The sequence below is a fragment of the Callionymus lyra genome, chromosome 12 (assembly GCF_982586985.1).
Source record: "Callionymus lyra chromosome 12, fCalLyr1.hap1.1, whole genome shotgun sequence".
NCBI classification, from domain to species: domain Eukaryota; kingdom Metazoa; phylum Chordata; class Actinopteri; order Syngnathiformes; family Callionymidae; genus Callionymus; species Callionymus lyra.
The window spans coordinates 10740589-10756042 of NC_141829.1; the positions used below are offsets into that span (position 1 = coordinate 10740589).

A 15454-nucleotide genomic window follows, 5' to 3' on the forward strand; every position below is an offset into this window, starting at 1 on the left:
TCATTTTAGTGAGAAATTAGGTCATAAAGAAAAACAACAAACGTGCTTTGGGTTGTTCTTAGTTTTATAAATTAAACTGAATATTAAACCTTAAGCGTGAGGACACCCTGGACTGAAGGGCATCTATAGACGGACAACCACTCACACACACTCGTACAGTTAGGAGTCATCAGTTAACCTCTGTATGCTCTTGGACTGTGGGAGGAAACCGGAGTACCGGGAGTAGACCTACTACAGTGGATCGGTTCATAAAACACATGCAGGGAAGCCAAATACAAATATCTATAACTTTATTGATAGTTTAGTTGTACAAGATGTACATTCATATTTTTGTGAATCAAAAAAAGGGGGGAACAAACGGTACGATGATCCGGCATGCTTGCATATGAAATGACTCATTTTTAATGGGTACAACAAATTTTTCATGAAAAGTTTTGTTAATTCCACCATCCCTGAAATGCTTGTAAACTCGGACACGCTACATTTTTTAATTGATTTTTTTTGTTATTTTTTTTTCCTTCTCTTTTTTGTTATTTTTCTAAGCAAACAATGCACCACAGCCACACCTCCTTAAAAAGTCAACACTTGAAAATGAAAATACAAAAATAATTGCAAAGCCAGGTAAAAATGTACACTTGTAGTTCAACTCTCTCATAAAGTCTTTGACAACGTAATAAATAAAATAGGTTTAATTTAAAAATGACAACAGAACAAATCAAAAGTGGAGGCCATGACGACAGGAAAAAAAAAAAGCTTTTGGACGCTGCTGGAGGATTGTAGCTCGTTCGATAAAGGAAATGTCACACAGAGCATGCAGAATTAAGTCGTCCCGCACCGAGAGAAATCCCTAATTTTAAGGCAATTCTTTTTTTTACACTTTGGAAATTTTGCCTTGACATTTCGATTCTCCAGTTTGTACTGAACTGATTGGACAAAAAAAAAAGATTTGACCTTTTTTAGTTGGGAAAATACTCGCAGCATCCCCGAACAAATGTGCTCATCATCTTGTAAAAAGTCACACTTTATGGCACCGTTTTCTCGACAAAATAAACGACAAATGTTAAACCAAAACAGTCGCCTCAGATAAAAACTGCTTTTTTTTTTTTTTTTTTTTTTTGTAGTTCTTGCTATTTACAGTATTGCACTTAATCTGCACACCGCTCAGTTTGACTGATGCCTTCATCTTCAGGATTAACAAATAAAGCAGAAAAATCGAAACGTAAAAAAAAAAAAAAGCATGTTATACCCTTTATCCAAGTCTTTGTTGATCACATGACAATATCAAACCCCCTCTAGTTAATAAAGTAGTATCTGCTCGTAGTGCCATTTGTAAACACCCATGTACAAGACCCGAAGTGCAAAATCGTCACTTCTTAATCCGGGATAAAAAGGGGGGAGAAACAAAGGGCGCTGAGAAGAAACGAGAAAAAAAAGCAACAAAAAGTCCAAGTCTCTCCTCTCAGTTGTTGCTTTTGTCAAGTCCAGAAGAAGAACGGTAATGGAGGCCTGCGGCAGGCGTGGGAGGGCTGAGTGGCAGTGTTAAAAACAGTTTCTGTCAGGTGTGGAAGGAGGCCGGTCCCAGGACGGTCCTCCGTTTTGAGATCATGCACTCGGCAGCAGCAGGGAACACAGTGGTTGGAGACAAAATATGGCCATTTTTTTTTTTGTTTTGTTTTTTTGTTTTTCTAAAGAGTGTGAAGGTGAGAATGTTCCTACGGGTCTGAGACCCGCAACCCCTTTGTCAACATGGCAGCAGGCCGGCGTCGGCCCTTTTTGCTGCCCGGGCCCTTCTCAGACAGACATCCACATGTGTTTGTACGGTCCCTGGGATGTTATCTGTGCCTGGAGTGGACTGAGCCACTGGCCCCGCAGAAGTCCTGCCTGTTGGGGCGAAAAGTGAAAGGTGATTTCATTGGTATTTAATTACCGTTTTCTCTAAAAGTGGTTTGTTTTGGCAGCTGGTTTTTCAGACAATTTTCTTCTTTTGAATCCTTCCTCCACTCGTCTCTCCCCCCCTTTCTCTCTCTCTCACACACACCCCCTTCTTCCCCCCTTGTCTGCATGTGTTTCACTCTTTCATTCTCACTCAGTGTTTTTGTTGTTTTTTTTTTAAGTTTTTTTTTTTTTTTTTAGCAGTGAGTGTCACAGGCCCTTCACAGGCTCAGTCTTGTGTGAGAGGCGATTATGGGCGTCGGGGCGAGCGGAGGGGCGGCCCAACGCTGGGGTCAGAGTCCCAGAGCCTCGGCGTGTTTTCTTGCCTTGAGTCGCAGGTCGGCGATGCTCGAGTTCTTGCTGTTGCTCTTGGCGGCCGCCGCCACCGCCGCCGCTGCGGAGGCCGAGTCAGCCAGTGACGCGATTGGAAGTCCGAAGGGAGGGGGCGGGAACATCAGGTAGGGGGCGTGGGCGGCCAGGTGGGGGTGTAGGTGGGGGTGGGAGTGGGCGACGCCGTCCAACTGGAGCTGAGCTTGGACCTGTGCGGGCAAACACAAGGAGGGTAAACACTGGCGCCTCTAGTGGAGAATGTGGGCAATTTTGGCTTTAAAAACTTTAGCACTCAGTGGCAAATATTGATTAAAAACACAGATTATCTTTTTGGTTCTGGAGCCGCGTAACAAACAATCACCATGATTACAACTAAAAATTTCCCAAAAATAAATTTGTAAACATGTATTGGATATAAATTAATAATATGAAATTAATATATAAGGTAATGTAATGAATTGAAAACGTAATTCTTATATATAACAATAAATAATTATGTTTAATACTTCTAAAGTGTCTTGACATAACTCCATGGTAATATAACTTTAAATACATTTGAATTGAATCGAATGGAATAAAATGAATATAATTTTTTTTACAAAACTGTGTCCAAACGTTATTCACACAAAATAAATACACAATACATAGAATGAAGCATTCAGAATATTGTCAGGTATAAACGTGTCGATCAATATTACTGTATCATGCCTAGACTTTATCTATCTATCTATAGTTTAATCTTTACTTTAATGTTTTAAAAACTTCATAAAACTGACTGGAACTATAGATTCTACTTCAATATTTAAATGCACTTGAATACTTTTTTACTTCAGCGCGGCCTCGACATTCTCAAGCCTGAGCAAAAATGTTTCATATTTCATGAAATTGATCCGTTAAACGCCTCTGAATTGATGTTGATGTCACTGTTGTTCTAACATCTCAGTGCAAAAAAAAAACATATCATTTAAATGTATCCCTAGACTCTGAGAAACACCTTCAGAACTAACAGAGTTAAATCAACAACTTTTATTAAAACGTGTTTTTATTGTAACCTGGTCCAAGTATAAACTGTGAGAAATGTTTCCGTTTTGCTTAAACCTCAGAGATCTTTCTGCCTCGTGTTATTACTTAAACCGACTTATTTTCATTGTTTGGATTTTTTCTAGGTAAAATATTTATTGTATTAGTTCATTACTGAATTTTACCACATTTTCATGATCAATTTCGTAATTGTTTTGGTTTCTTTTGGTTAATTATTAAATATATGTATTCAACTCGCTCTTTTCCCCACAACATTTACACGAGTAGGGACTCATTTTATTTTTTTTAAACTGTTACTTTTCCCTGTATTTGCTCGCAAAAAAATACGTATATTTAGTAAGTTTGGCAAAACTTAGTCTAAAGTAGCCTAATTGAAAATTAAACTATATCTTCCGTGTAAGTGTGTTGCATTGAAGGTCTGTTAAAAATACTATACTCTTTTAAAATTAGAGTCAATGACTGAATCATAAAGCAAATATATTCTCAATTAATTTGTTTATTTTTGTGTTTTATTTGAAATATTGCCCTTTTTTTCAGCAAAAGTCAAAGTTGTTTTAACTACTTTATAGCTTCTATTTCTTCACGCAAGTGTTGCTTTCAAATTTAAATGTAAACATATATAAAATGTGATGCGTAGGCAACAGTAAAAAAAGACGTTTTAATATGTTTGAGGGAACATAACAAACGGCCGCAGGTGTTTATCTCAGTCTGTCACTGGAGGAGCCACTTATGAAGTTAAATCCTCATGAACGTGATGCTAAACTTTGACTGGACTTTTCTACGTGTGTGTGTGTGTGTGTGTGTGTGTGTGTGTGTGTGTGTGTGTGTGTGTGTGTGTGTGTGTGTGTGTGTGTGTGTGTGTGTGTGTGTGTGTGTGTGTGTGTGTGTGTGTGTGTGTGTGTGTGTGTGTGTGAGGATTTAGGTTTCATAGTCTGACACTATTAGACTCCCTCTCAAATGTTCACCCCCTCAAAGCTGCGTGTGTTTTCTAAGAAAATAGTTAAAGGGCAAAACTCCCCCACTCTCACTTTCCCCCTCTTTTTTTTTTTCTTAAAGCGTCAGCTATTCTAAAACTTAATGAATCATACATTTCTCTCCGACTCCACTTCCAGTCCAATCGTCCCGTATCAAAGTGTTTTCAGGACCCCCGAACAGATTTGTTTAATTCAGAGCGAGGAAGTTCGTGATGCGCCTGGAAATCTGCCGTCTTGTCGTCCTGATTATGTATTCAATTGCATAAATAAACAATTTTGCACTAAAAAGATATCCACATATTTTGGAGTTATAAATATTTATCCAGACATATTCCTGAGTCAGGAGGGAGGAGAGAGAGAAACCGAAAGGCGGCTACGGAATATCGTCTTTCACATTCTTGGCAATTATTCTTTAAGAAGTAGGTGAAAATTAAGCATCTAGTAACTTCACAGAGCCGGAGATCAGGGAAGGAGTTGCCATTTCTCATGAGGTTCAAACACCACCAAAGAAGCAAGAGAAAAAATATGTCTGCGCTCAGAACACAACACACCAGTGAACGCTGCAAATGTTTGTTCTCGTCTACGCGTTTAAACAAAGTGAATTCACTGGTAGATTCGAAACAAAACCGCAACAACCGTAACCCTTTGAAAGTCAATTAAAGACAGGATTGAATTGATTTCACTGAGCTAACCGCTACCATCGCTAGCTTAGCAACCGCGGGACTATTGCTAACACGACTAAAACTACTGATACAATCAATTGAATAAACTTTGTAACAAAAGAAAAACAACACTACAAAACAAACATGTATTCTTGACTATTCAAAACAGTTGTTTGATTTAGGACGACAAAAACGACAATGCTAACAGCACCAGCGTAACAACTACTGCAACTAACACGGAAAATGTACTTTAAAAGTATGCGCTTGAATATATGTTTGTACTCACACCACAAATTATAAAAGAAAGTCTTAAACTAAAGTATTTATGTTTAATAACTGTTAATGCTAACGCTATCAACATATATTACAACCAACTAAAGACAAAACTTCATTTTTTTTATCAATTTCTTTCAACTCTCAAGTCTCTTTTTTATTGTTATCCAATCACAACTTTTCCTCACTAGTGATTCAGTAACTGGTACTTCTACTTCTGTTATAAAATGATTCAATATCGACCCAAACTTTGCATCCCAAACAAGCACTTATGCTAGTAGCGACGTCAAAACGGCTACTGCGAATTAAAACACGAATAATATCAAGTTCAAGTTCAAGTTCAAGTTATTTAATTATAGCCAATACATACCCCAAAAATAGTATATTTTGTTTCATTGAATTTTAATAAAGTAAATGAACCATACTGGCAAAGATTTGTTTTATTTCTATCTAAAGCTAATGCTAATTATAATGTCTGTTCAGTTAGCAAAAAAGTAGCTAAAACGGTTTCTCGAACATTTGAAATGATCACTGCCCGAGAGTTCTGGGTAATTTGAAGTAGTTAGCTTGTAGCTCAGAATAAATGCTTGTGCCTAAAAACAACGTTGCGCTTAAAAGAGACGTATTCATAGCAACATTGTGAAATAATAAATAATGTATTTAAGAGCTGTTTCATGTAGATAAAAACTGCTCTTTTGGGGGTTTTACCTCTTCTGCTGCAGATCCGAGATCAGACAAGAAACCCAGAATAGTTTTGACAGAATTTAATTTTTTTTAAATCAAATACTTGCTTTGTTTTAATTGTACTGGTTGTATTTTTTCAAAGTAATAATACTGGAGTTAAAAATGATGATTAGCCTTGAGTTGTTGGTTTAGGGTGACGTTGTTCACACTCCTAAAGAGTGTATAAAAAAAAAAAGAAGTTGAAATCTGTTCCACCCTTGAGCAAACACCACAGCTAGAGCGAAGCTCCACAGCTTTCTGACACACAAGAGCATTTTCCGACTGATTATTTTCGCCTAATTCGCTCGTAAACAGTTCATAACGAATAGTTGCATGTTTTTTTTTAAAAGCTGTCGGGGCCAGATTTGCCTTTCCCTCGACAAGGTTCCACATTTGTGTGTTTTTTTTTTCATTGTTATGCTCCGGCTGTGACCGGCTGAGCGTCGGGGCCCCGAACCATGTTCCTCCTCCAACCCCTGCCAGTGCAGCTCAACGCCAATATCCATCAGAGCCCACTCCTACTCGCCGCTTTCATCATCTCTTTTATGTGCTCGCGCCTGCCGAGCTGTTGCCTTAATTAGGCGGCTGATTTCCACGAGGGTCAGGTCGACAAACACGGGTGGAAGAAAAAAAAATCAAAATGTCTGAGCACCTCTGCTGTCCGGCTAAGACGGAGATAACAAGTGCGGCGTGAGGGACGAGGTGGGGGTCCTTACCTGCTGGAAGGGCATCCGCAACGCTCCCATGTTGACGTAGGGGGCGACTCTGCAGGCGTCCAGGTGACTGCCACTGCCCAGGATCACCCCTGGAGAGAAGGGAAAGATGTCTGTCAGACAGCCAGACAGTTGTTGTAAAATGTGAGTGAAGGAGGTCAAAAGTTACAAAGAAATACATTTTTTTCACAAATCATGACGTGCGTGAATTATTGCGATTGGGATATTTACCTTTGTGCATCTGGTTTTCCTGCTTTCGACACTTGGCTCTTCTGTTTTGAAACCAAACCTGGAATAGATTTTGAAAAAAGACAATCGTTAGAAAAAAAAAAACACCTTCAAGTACTTGTCAGGAACAAATAATGAAGGAAAAAGAAGAAAAACAGTCAAATCATTTCGAAAACACGTTTTTTAAATCAGATGAAAATAAGTGTAACCATGTGGAATATCACAACTACTACAAGTTGAGGATTTAAATAAAATACTTAAAACATTTAAAACAGTTGATGCTGACTTTATTTCTGCTACTAATATTAATGCATTCATTCGTTAAATATTTAATTTTTAAAGTCGGAGATAAATTACTTTAAATAGTTTTAATAAATATAGTTTTAGGGAAATTAAGGGTTTGGTTTAATATATAAAAATGATCAAACTGGGTCAAAATAATAATATTTTTTAAACTATTATTAAAGCAGATGTATATTAAAAGTATTTATTTAGTAATATTAATATGATTTGTTGTATATTGGCAATGCTAGTAGTAGTATTAGAGGCTTTTTTTTTAAACGCAGTAATAGTGCCATTTTTAATAACCATTCCAGCGAAGATAAAATCACAGTGTGCAACAACAACCAAAAGTAAAAGCTCTCGGTTTGATGCTAGTAAGTGTTTGAAGCTGCAGGCTGTTAATCATCATCAACCTAATTTGCCTCAGTGAATAACATTAACCACCAGTTCTCCCTGACACACACTCTCTCACACACACACTCACTCACTCTCACACACACACACACGCACACACAGACGACCTCGCCATCATTATCATTTACTGAAGCGAGCGGCCACGAAGGGCGCAGACTGACGATGATCGCAAGTAAAACCATGAGGCTGCTCCACATTGTCTCGCTGTGACGTCAGCGCCGGTAAAGAAGCGACGATTTTTGCCGAGAAAACACGAGGAGGATTCACGCCGTTGTTCACAGCTATTGTATTTTTTTTTTCTTCCCCTTTATTAAAATCAGAAGTCGTTAATCGACTGAACATCTGTTGATTGATCAAGTCCATCGATTGCTTTTGAGGACCATTATTAAGCTTATCCATCAAGATGTGTCGTTTAAATAAAATTAAATACTGATATATAGTATTAAATAATAAATAAATATGGAACTTAATGTAATACTGTACACAGTAAACACTTTTTTATTAAATATGGTTTTGAATGTATTATTATTAATTATGGTATTATTGTTGTTTCTATTATTATTGTTGGATTAGTTTATATAAGATATACTTTAATAATAACAATTGTAATTAGTATTATTACTCTTGCAAGGGGTTGTTTTACGATTATCTACATGATAACAAAATACATATTTTAGAAATATATATAAATATATAGTTTTAAGAAATCTAACTTGACCAGGGTTATAGATAGGACGATTTTATCAATAATCCTAATATAAATAAAATTCATGTTTCAAGACAGAGAACGTTTTTGTAGATTACATTAAAACGTTTTTAGGATATACGTGTAAAATGCATTAAAAACGAGTGTTTGAAATTTAGTAAAAAGTATTAAACAATAATAAAACGTGTAAAACGTGCATTTTCTGTTTAGAGTTGTTTCCTGCTGTCTTGTTTGACTTCCACGGAGATAAAGAACGACTGTGTTGACGACAGTCAGGTGATTTTTTTTGGGGGGGGGGGGGTGGTCGTCTCGGTGACTCAGACACACGAAAAGGCTCATATCCAACGATCCCGGGATCAATTCCAATCACTTGCCAGTATGTTAAGCAAAGTGAACTACACTGGTTCAGACAGTTATTTCTTCATTAAGGGCCACTCAATGAGTCGCTGCACAAACGCCCTAATCTCATTGGCCTCTTGATTTTTTATTAGAGACAGTGAATAATGACATTTAATTTAGCAGCGCGCCAGAGAGCCACAGATATTAGTGGTAAGTGAATTAGTGCCTGCTCCTCACCAAGATCTCATAACTTCCAATTAGGTTCATTGACAGCTGCTCGCAGGTTCAGACATTCATCCTCGGAAAAGAAAAAAAACCTGCAGCGTTCTACGAAAAAAAAAAAACCCCACCATCTTCATAGACGATTTACGCTACATTTACTTAATCCAAACGCGCCGTAATGGTGTTTTTACTCCTGATAACGAAGTGCGCGGAGCTTCGGAACCATCGGTTTTATTTTGGCCCCATGTGATCGCGGGACGTCAGCAGGACTCCGTCCAGAAATCGAGTTATTTCTAATGCGCTTTTATGGCGACACTACATCAAGCAATGGCAGATATTGCAAAGAAAATGAGGAGCGATACGAGTTGACACAAGAGCGCAGCCATCCAGACTCTTCGTTCATTTTAATCATTGCCGGGAGGTTCCAAACCCCCCCAGGGCTCCCCACATCGTCTGTTTAGACCCCCAGATACTCCAAATGTGTCTTTCTGTCTTGTTTGTGTCACAACTAAACATTATCATTTATCGGTTTCTTTTTGTTATTTTTTTTATTTAAACGAAATATGACATAACTGTTCTATCTTTTATATAAAGAAATAATAAATAGAAAAAAAAATAAAAAAAATACATATTTTGTGTATTGAGCGTTCCGGAAATATTAAATCGTTAAGTGACGTCACATCCTTCAACTTTGAGCACATTTGGAGGGAAGACGTGAAACTTGACAGCTTGCTCTATTTTTTCGCGAACTCTGACACATCAGAATGGAGTTTGACATCTAAAAGTATGTAAACATTTTCAATGAAAATATATCTAATCTGTGATTATTAACAATGTACATGTATCTCTTTTGGATTTGTTTTTAAATGATATGGCCGCCATTTTGGAAATCTCGGTAAAAAAAAAACTTTTCTATGTTTTAACCCATTTGAAAGACCAAAGCTTGTATACTAAGGATTTATATTTAATTATTATTTATTTAATATAACATATAAGCGTGATATTACAGACAATCTCCAGGAAAGCTAAAAATGACGAAAATATTTAACAATAGAGTCACATAAAGCGCCAGAAACATTGGTACCATTTACGTTATGTTGGTATTTATTTTATTAGTTTAAATAGTAATACTATAAAGTATCAGTTACGAACAAATATTTAACTTATTTTCAATTTTAGCTTTGCAAGTTCATTTTACTCCAGATTTATTTCAAATACAATTAACATTCTTTTTATTTATTTAATTTCTTATGTTGGGGTTATTTTTAAATAAAGTCGTATCACATGTTTTTTATCATTAATTTCTAGTCTGACACAAACAAAATACTACATCTAACTCTAACTTTTTAAAAGGTTACAATTATTGATCATATTATTCACCACCCTTGTCAAATGTATATGGTCCAAGCAATTATTTTAAATGAACATTTTTTTTAGAAATAAATACTACCTATCCTTCTAAATGTAGACATATCATTACATTTTTATTTTACCTTCAATAATATCAATCAAATATATTCCATTAATCCCCAAGGGAAGTTGTTTCTACAACTATTTCAAAATTGTCATTTTGTAACACAAAATATCGCATGTTATAGTGTATAAACTGTTTCACTCGTGTTTGCATTATTATTCACAGAATGAATATAATAAATACATTTAAAAATTAATAATATCTACTTTGAATTCGGGGATACATAACAAAGTTGAATAGACAAACGTGACATTATAATTTTGACATGCGCAGTACGCTTGTGTGCCTAAAAGAAATATATTATAAAAATATAATTTTACTATTAATTTAATATTAATAATATTGTAATATTTATGTTTCAAACTTTAAAAAAATATATATATCGCCGTGATTTTAATTATGAAAACTAAACTTCCCAAAATCGGTGATTTTAACACTTTGTATCTAAATGTCGAACAAAATTGTGCTTAGAACCGAGTGTTAAAACTGGGCTAGACCCGGTCCAGCCTTCTGTGGGAAAAAAAACCCCCCATCAGATTGATATCCCGGTTCTCCTCACCTGGACCCGGGCCTCGGACAGTCCCAGCCTCTGGCTCAGCTCCTCCCGCATAAACGCGTCCGGATAGTGCGTCTCGTCGAACAGTCGCTCGAGCTCGTTGAGCTGCTCCAGCGTGAAGTTGGTTCGACTCCTGCGCTGCTTGAGTTTTCCCTGCGCGTCCTCGTCCTCGGACTTCACCTCCTCCTTCTTCTCTTTACACTCGTATATCCCTGTTCCAGCAGAAACACCAACAGACGTTAATCTCCAGTCCCCTAAACCTGGGGCCCACGATTGCAGGGAGGCCCGAGTGTTAACCTACACACACACACACACACACACACACACACACACACACTACCTCTTTCTACACGCACACTTCTACACACACACGCACAAACACACACGCTCCTCGCAGGCTTAATTTCCAGCCTCCATAAGTCAGTGTAACGTCAGTGACGCCGGGAAAGTAAATCAGTCAATAAAGGGCTTTAATGTGGGATTTAAGAAATAATCCTCAGCTAAACGCAGGAGATTGAGAGCTAATAACCCCCCCACACCCCCCTTTTGTTCCAGGTTATTCCGGGTCTCACTCTTATATTTGACTTTATTTACTTAAAATAGTCGCTTACACCTGCTCCACGATTTTTCTATAAAATGTTTATTTTTGATTCAAATGCTTTAGAATAACCTACTTAAAACAGCAATTTTTAATATATTTATTCACATTGATGTGAAAAACATGTATTTTACGTTAAGATCTGAACCCACAGATGTTTTTAAGAATAAAAATAAGCACCTACATTTTTGTCATTATACTTTAGGAACGATAAAAGGTAGCGTATACAAAGAAGAAAAAAAAAGTCATGCTTTCAAGTGCAGATGTATTCTAATAATAGAACAAAGAGAACACACACAAGCCATAAATTAATAATAAATAATATTTTAAGAACACGCCGATCCTTAAATGACAAGCCATTCCTAAAACTTTTTAAGTTTGACAAATATAAATACACCTTTTTTTTTCTCTCTCGTTCATTCGCAAAAATAAGCCAAATAATTAAACGTGCTACACGATCTTTGTCTTTTTATTTCTCTTTTATAATAATAGTGAATAATAACTAGTATTTGGCGACAACTGAACAAGTTTCCGATTTCTTTTGTCACGATACTTAATTTATAGTTCAATTCAAACCGCTTTTATGAAAATTATAAAATGAAAAAAACTCATTTAAATTGAATTTAAAATACAACTTTTATTCAACGCAATTTATTTTTGTTTAATAAGCTTTTATTTGTGGATTTATCGAATTAATAACGCATTATACCCTCGCGATTTTTTTTTTAACTTAAATAAAAAGTGTTTTCAGAATATAGGTAGATTTTTATGTTGAATTAAAATGTTTCTTTCGAAGTTTAAATCGCTAACAATTTGTTGAGCCTTACAGTCGAACGGCTTGTACAGATTTACCGGGAGGAAACGCAATTCCGGGCTCAAAGACTTGACCCGAGACATTTTGTAGAGCGGGACTCGTACCTTAAAAAAAGCGGAGCCTCTCACCTTCTGAGCCTCTAGAAAGGCTAAAGTCCTTGAGTTTCTCCTTCTCCAGCTCGACGTGCTCCTTGAACAGATGCACCGGGCAGTGGCTGCCCTCAGTAATGTCCTGCAGGTTCGACTCCGGGCTGCCCAGCTCCCTCGCCCTCGCCAAGCCGCTCTCCAAAACTTCCCTGTACGTGATACTCTCTTTGCTGCTCTCCTTGCTCTTCTGATCGAACGACTTCGACACGAAAGCCGTCAGTTCTTCCATGGTGTACCGCTCGGTTCTGTTCGGGGGAAATCCACCGTGAAGTCTCCACGCGGCGTCGGTAGAAGCCAGACTGCCTGCTCGGTCTCTGCTGAGCGTGTGAGAGAGAGTGTGTGCGCGCGTGTGTGTGTGTGTGTGTGTGGATGGGAGAAGGGGTGGAGAAGGAGGTGAGATCACTCCTGCTGTTGTGACTGTGTATTTGAGAGCTCACTATTTATACACGACCACCTCAGCCCTCCCTGCACCCCCCACCACCCCCTCCTCCGATCTCCGTCTTGAGCAATTACAGGCCGAATTCAACTTTCAGCAGCTTTTTCTTCTTCTTCTTCTTCTACTCCCCTTTTTTTCCTCGCACAAATCAATGATGCAGCTGATGGAGGCGTTTAAATGAATCATTAAAATGCCCACAGTGGGTCTTTCCAGTGAAATTCCGCCGGCGTTTGATTAATTCCACAATAACAATGTAATTAATGATGGAGATCCACAGGAGTCTGGATTTGAACCTTTTATCTTTACCTTACAACACAGTTTTCATCGTCGGTTTATTAAATCTTAAATACTCCAATTTTCAAAAGTAAAAAGTAGTGCCAGTGTGTAAAAAAAAAAGAGAAGAATTTAAAAGATTAACTTAAAATTAAATAAGATAATCTCTTAAATCAACAGCTCTTCAAGAAATGCATTATTAATTTAAATTCTCTGTAAATTAATTAAAATAGAATTCATAAACAAACAATCGATAACATTTTTTCTATATGTCATACTTTTTTTGTTTTCAGCTTCAAAGGCTTATACTTGAGTTCAAATTTGACCCCTCCTATTGATAATTTGCCATTGTATCACCTGTTATTAATTTTTATTCACTTAATTAATATTTAAATTCAGACTGTATAATGCATTTTTATTATTATTAACCACTTGGAGTTGGCCTCTCAACTAATTTTAACCCATAATGAACACAAGTGTATTAACAAGTATCTTCTTTTTTTCAATCAATGTTTTTTGCGCCTTGTTAATTATCAAAGCTGACAAGGAGATCCACAGGGGTCTGTGCTTGGCCATGAATAATTTTTCACTTTACAATAAAAATAACTTACAACCAAATTTATTTGGTCTTTTAATCTTTAAATACAATTGTTCCATTATTAGCAGGATATTTACATTCAAATCCCCTGATATTCTGGGAAAAAAATAATTCACATTTGTTGGACTATGTTTAGATCAAAATGTAAATAATACCCAATTAAAAAAACACAATCAAGACTGAACGAATAAATATGTATTTTTTTAGATGTATGTCATTTTTAACCTTTTTTTTAGCTTTAAGGTTTGAAGATGTAAGTCACGTGACAAACGGGTTTTTATTATTCATTCTTAATATTAATTAATAAGATTAAAAAAAGATACATTATGAAATGGGCCAATATTTTTTGTTGCTACAAACAAATGAGGAAAAATAAACAATTAATTCTAAGGGATCATGTATTAATGTATATTTGTTTTTATTTGAAAAAAAATGATGTAACACCAGCTTTTTTTATTTTCCTTCATTTATTCATATTGTTTTGCATTTTCCTTTACAAACAAACCCCAGTTCTGATCAAAGCACGAATTACCAGGCGTGATATTGACCCCTCAAAAAAAAAAAATCCCCACTGACTCTTAATCCTCTTTCTTGTCTCGCTCCACAAACACACGCAGGGAAATCGAATCAATAAATTTCAACAGCGTATAAAATGTTTCCGTCTCATTTACAGCGTTTTTCATGGGAGTAAGCGAGTCCATAAATGGCTGTAACGCTATCTAAGACGCTCATCAGTCCGGCTCTTGGGCACAACAGGCCGGCGGAGAGGAGAGTGGTCCCCGCGGGCCCCGCTCCACAGTCTCACTTCTCTAATGACTCGGGTTTGATGTCTCTCCATTTATCAGCCGCTTCGCTCCACATCAGCGCGTCTCACGCACTCCCTGGTGCCGTCAAACTGCGCCTTTTTTTGTGTCGTTAATAGACCTAAATCCTCTTTAACACGCAAGATCAGCGCGTCCACTCGTGCGCCACTACCAGCGCCATCCCATAATACGAGCGTTAATCCCGTCTCGAGACGAATAAAAGAAAAAAAGGTTTGACTAGATTGAATTAAAAATACATCCCTCACGAGGAGACAGAGACGCATTAATGCATCACTTTGATGGATCAAAATCGTCACGAGGATATTTTAGTTTGTTTTTTTCTGAAGATTCATTATTCGTCGCTGGAACCACATTATTCATCCACAGAAGGCCCGCTGGCAGAATGCGTAATACGAGTGACAATTAAGACGCCTTTTTTCTGTGTGTGTGTACACACACACAACAGACTATTCTCTGAATTAAAAAAAAAAAAGAAAAAAGAATTCGTCCAATCACAATAAATCCAGGATGGATGTTTTTTTTAACGCTCCGTGTACAATCTCTTAAAGGAGCCTCAATCATATTTTTGGCGTTTCCATATCGCAATTACACACGCCTTCCTCCTCCTCTTCCTCCTCCTCTTCTTTCTCCTCCTCCCTGCTCCACTGCGGAAAAAACATATTTAATAAATGCTCTGTACTCTTTTTTTTATGACGATGAGGTGTAATTAGCAAATTGAATTATTTTAAAAGGTTTGTTTTTATATTGTGTACTATTATTTTGTTATTATTATCATTATTTGGTAAGTGTTATTACGGTTTAAGTTTATTTATTTATATATTGTCAATTTCTATTCTATTGTTTTGCTATTATTGTCATTATTGGTTAGTGTGGTGTTTAAAATGAGACAGACACCA

The 15454-nt window shown here is 36.8% G+C and overlaps 1 protein-coding gene across 3 annotated transcripts; it reads right to left on the bottom strand.

Annotated features, from left to right (window-relative positions):
- Positions 1-273: 273 nt before the first annotated feature.
- shox (shox homeobox) lies at positions 274-13106 on the bottom strand. Of its 3 annotated transcripts, none has more exons than XM_087804313.1 (6): positions 12410-13106; positions 10873-11081; positions 6880-6937; positions 6652-6740; positions 2259-2471; positions 274-1881 (listed from the first exon to the last, which is right to left on the bottom strand). In XM_087804313.1, the coding sequence occupies exons 1-6, from the start codon at positions 12654-12656 to the stop codon at positions 1792-1794; spliced, it is 906 nt and encodes a 301-aa protein (XP_087660439.1). In that variant the 5' UTR covers positions 12657-13106; the 3' UTR covers positions 274-1791. The 3 variants fall into 3 exon arrangements, with proteins under 3 accessions (XP_087660439.1, XP_087660438.1, XP_087660440.1); XM_087804312.1 differs by having other exon boundaries at positions 6652-6761; XM_087804314.1 differs by having other exon boundaries at positions 274-2471.
- Between the last annotated feature and the right edge of the window lie 2348 nt (positions 13107-15454).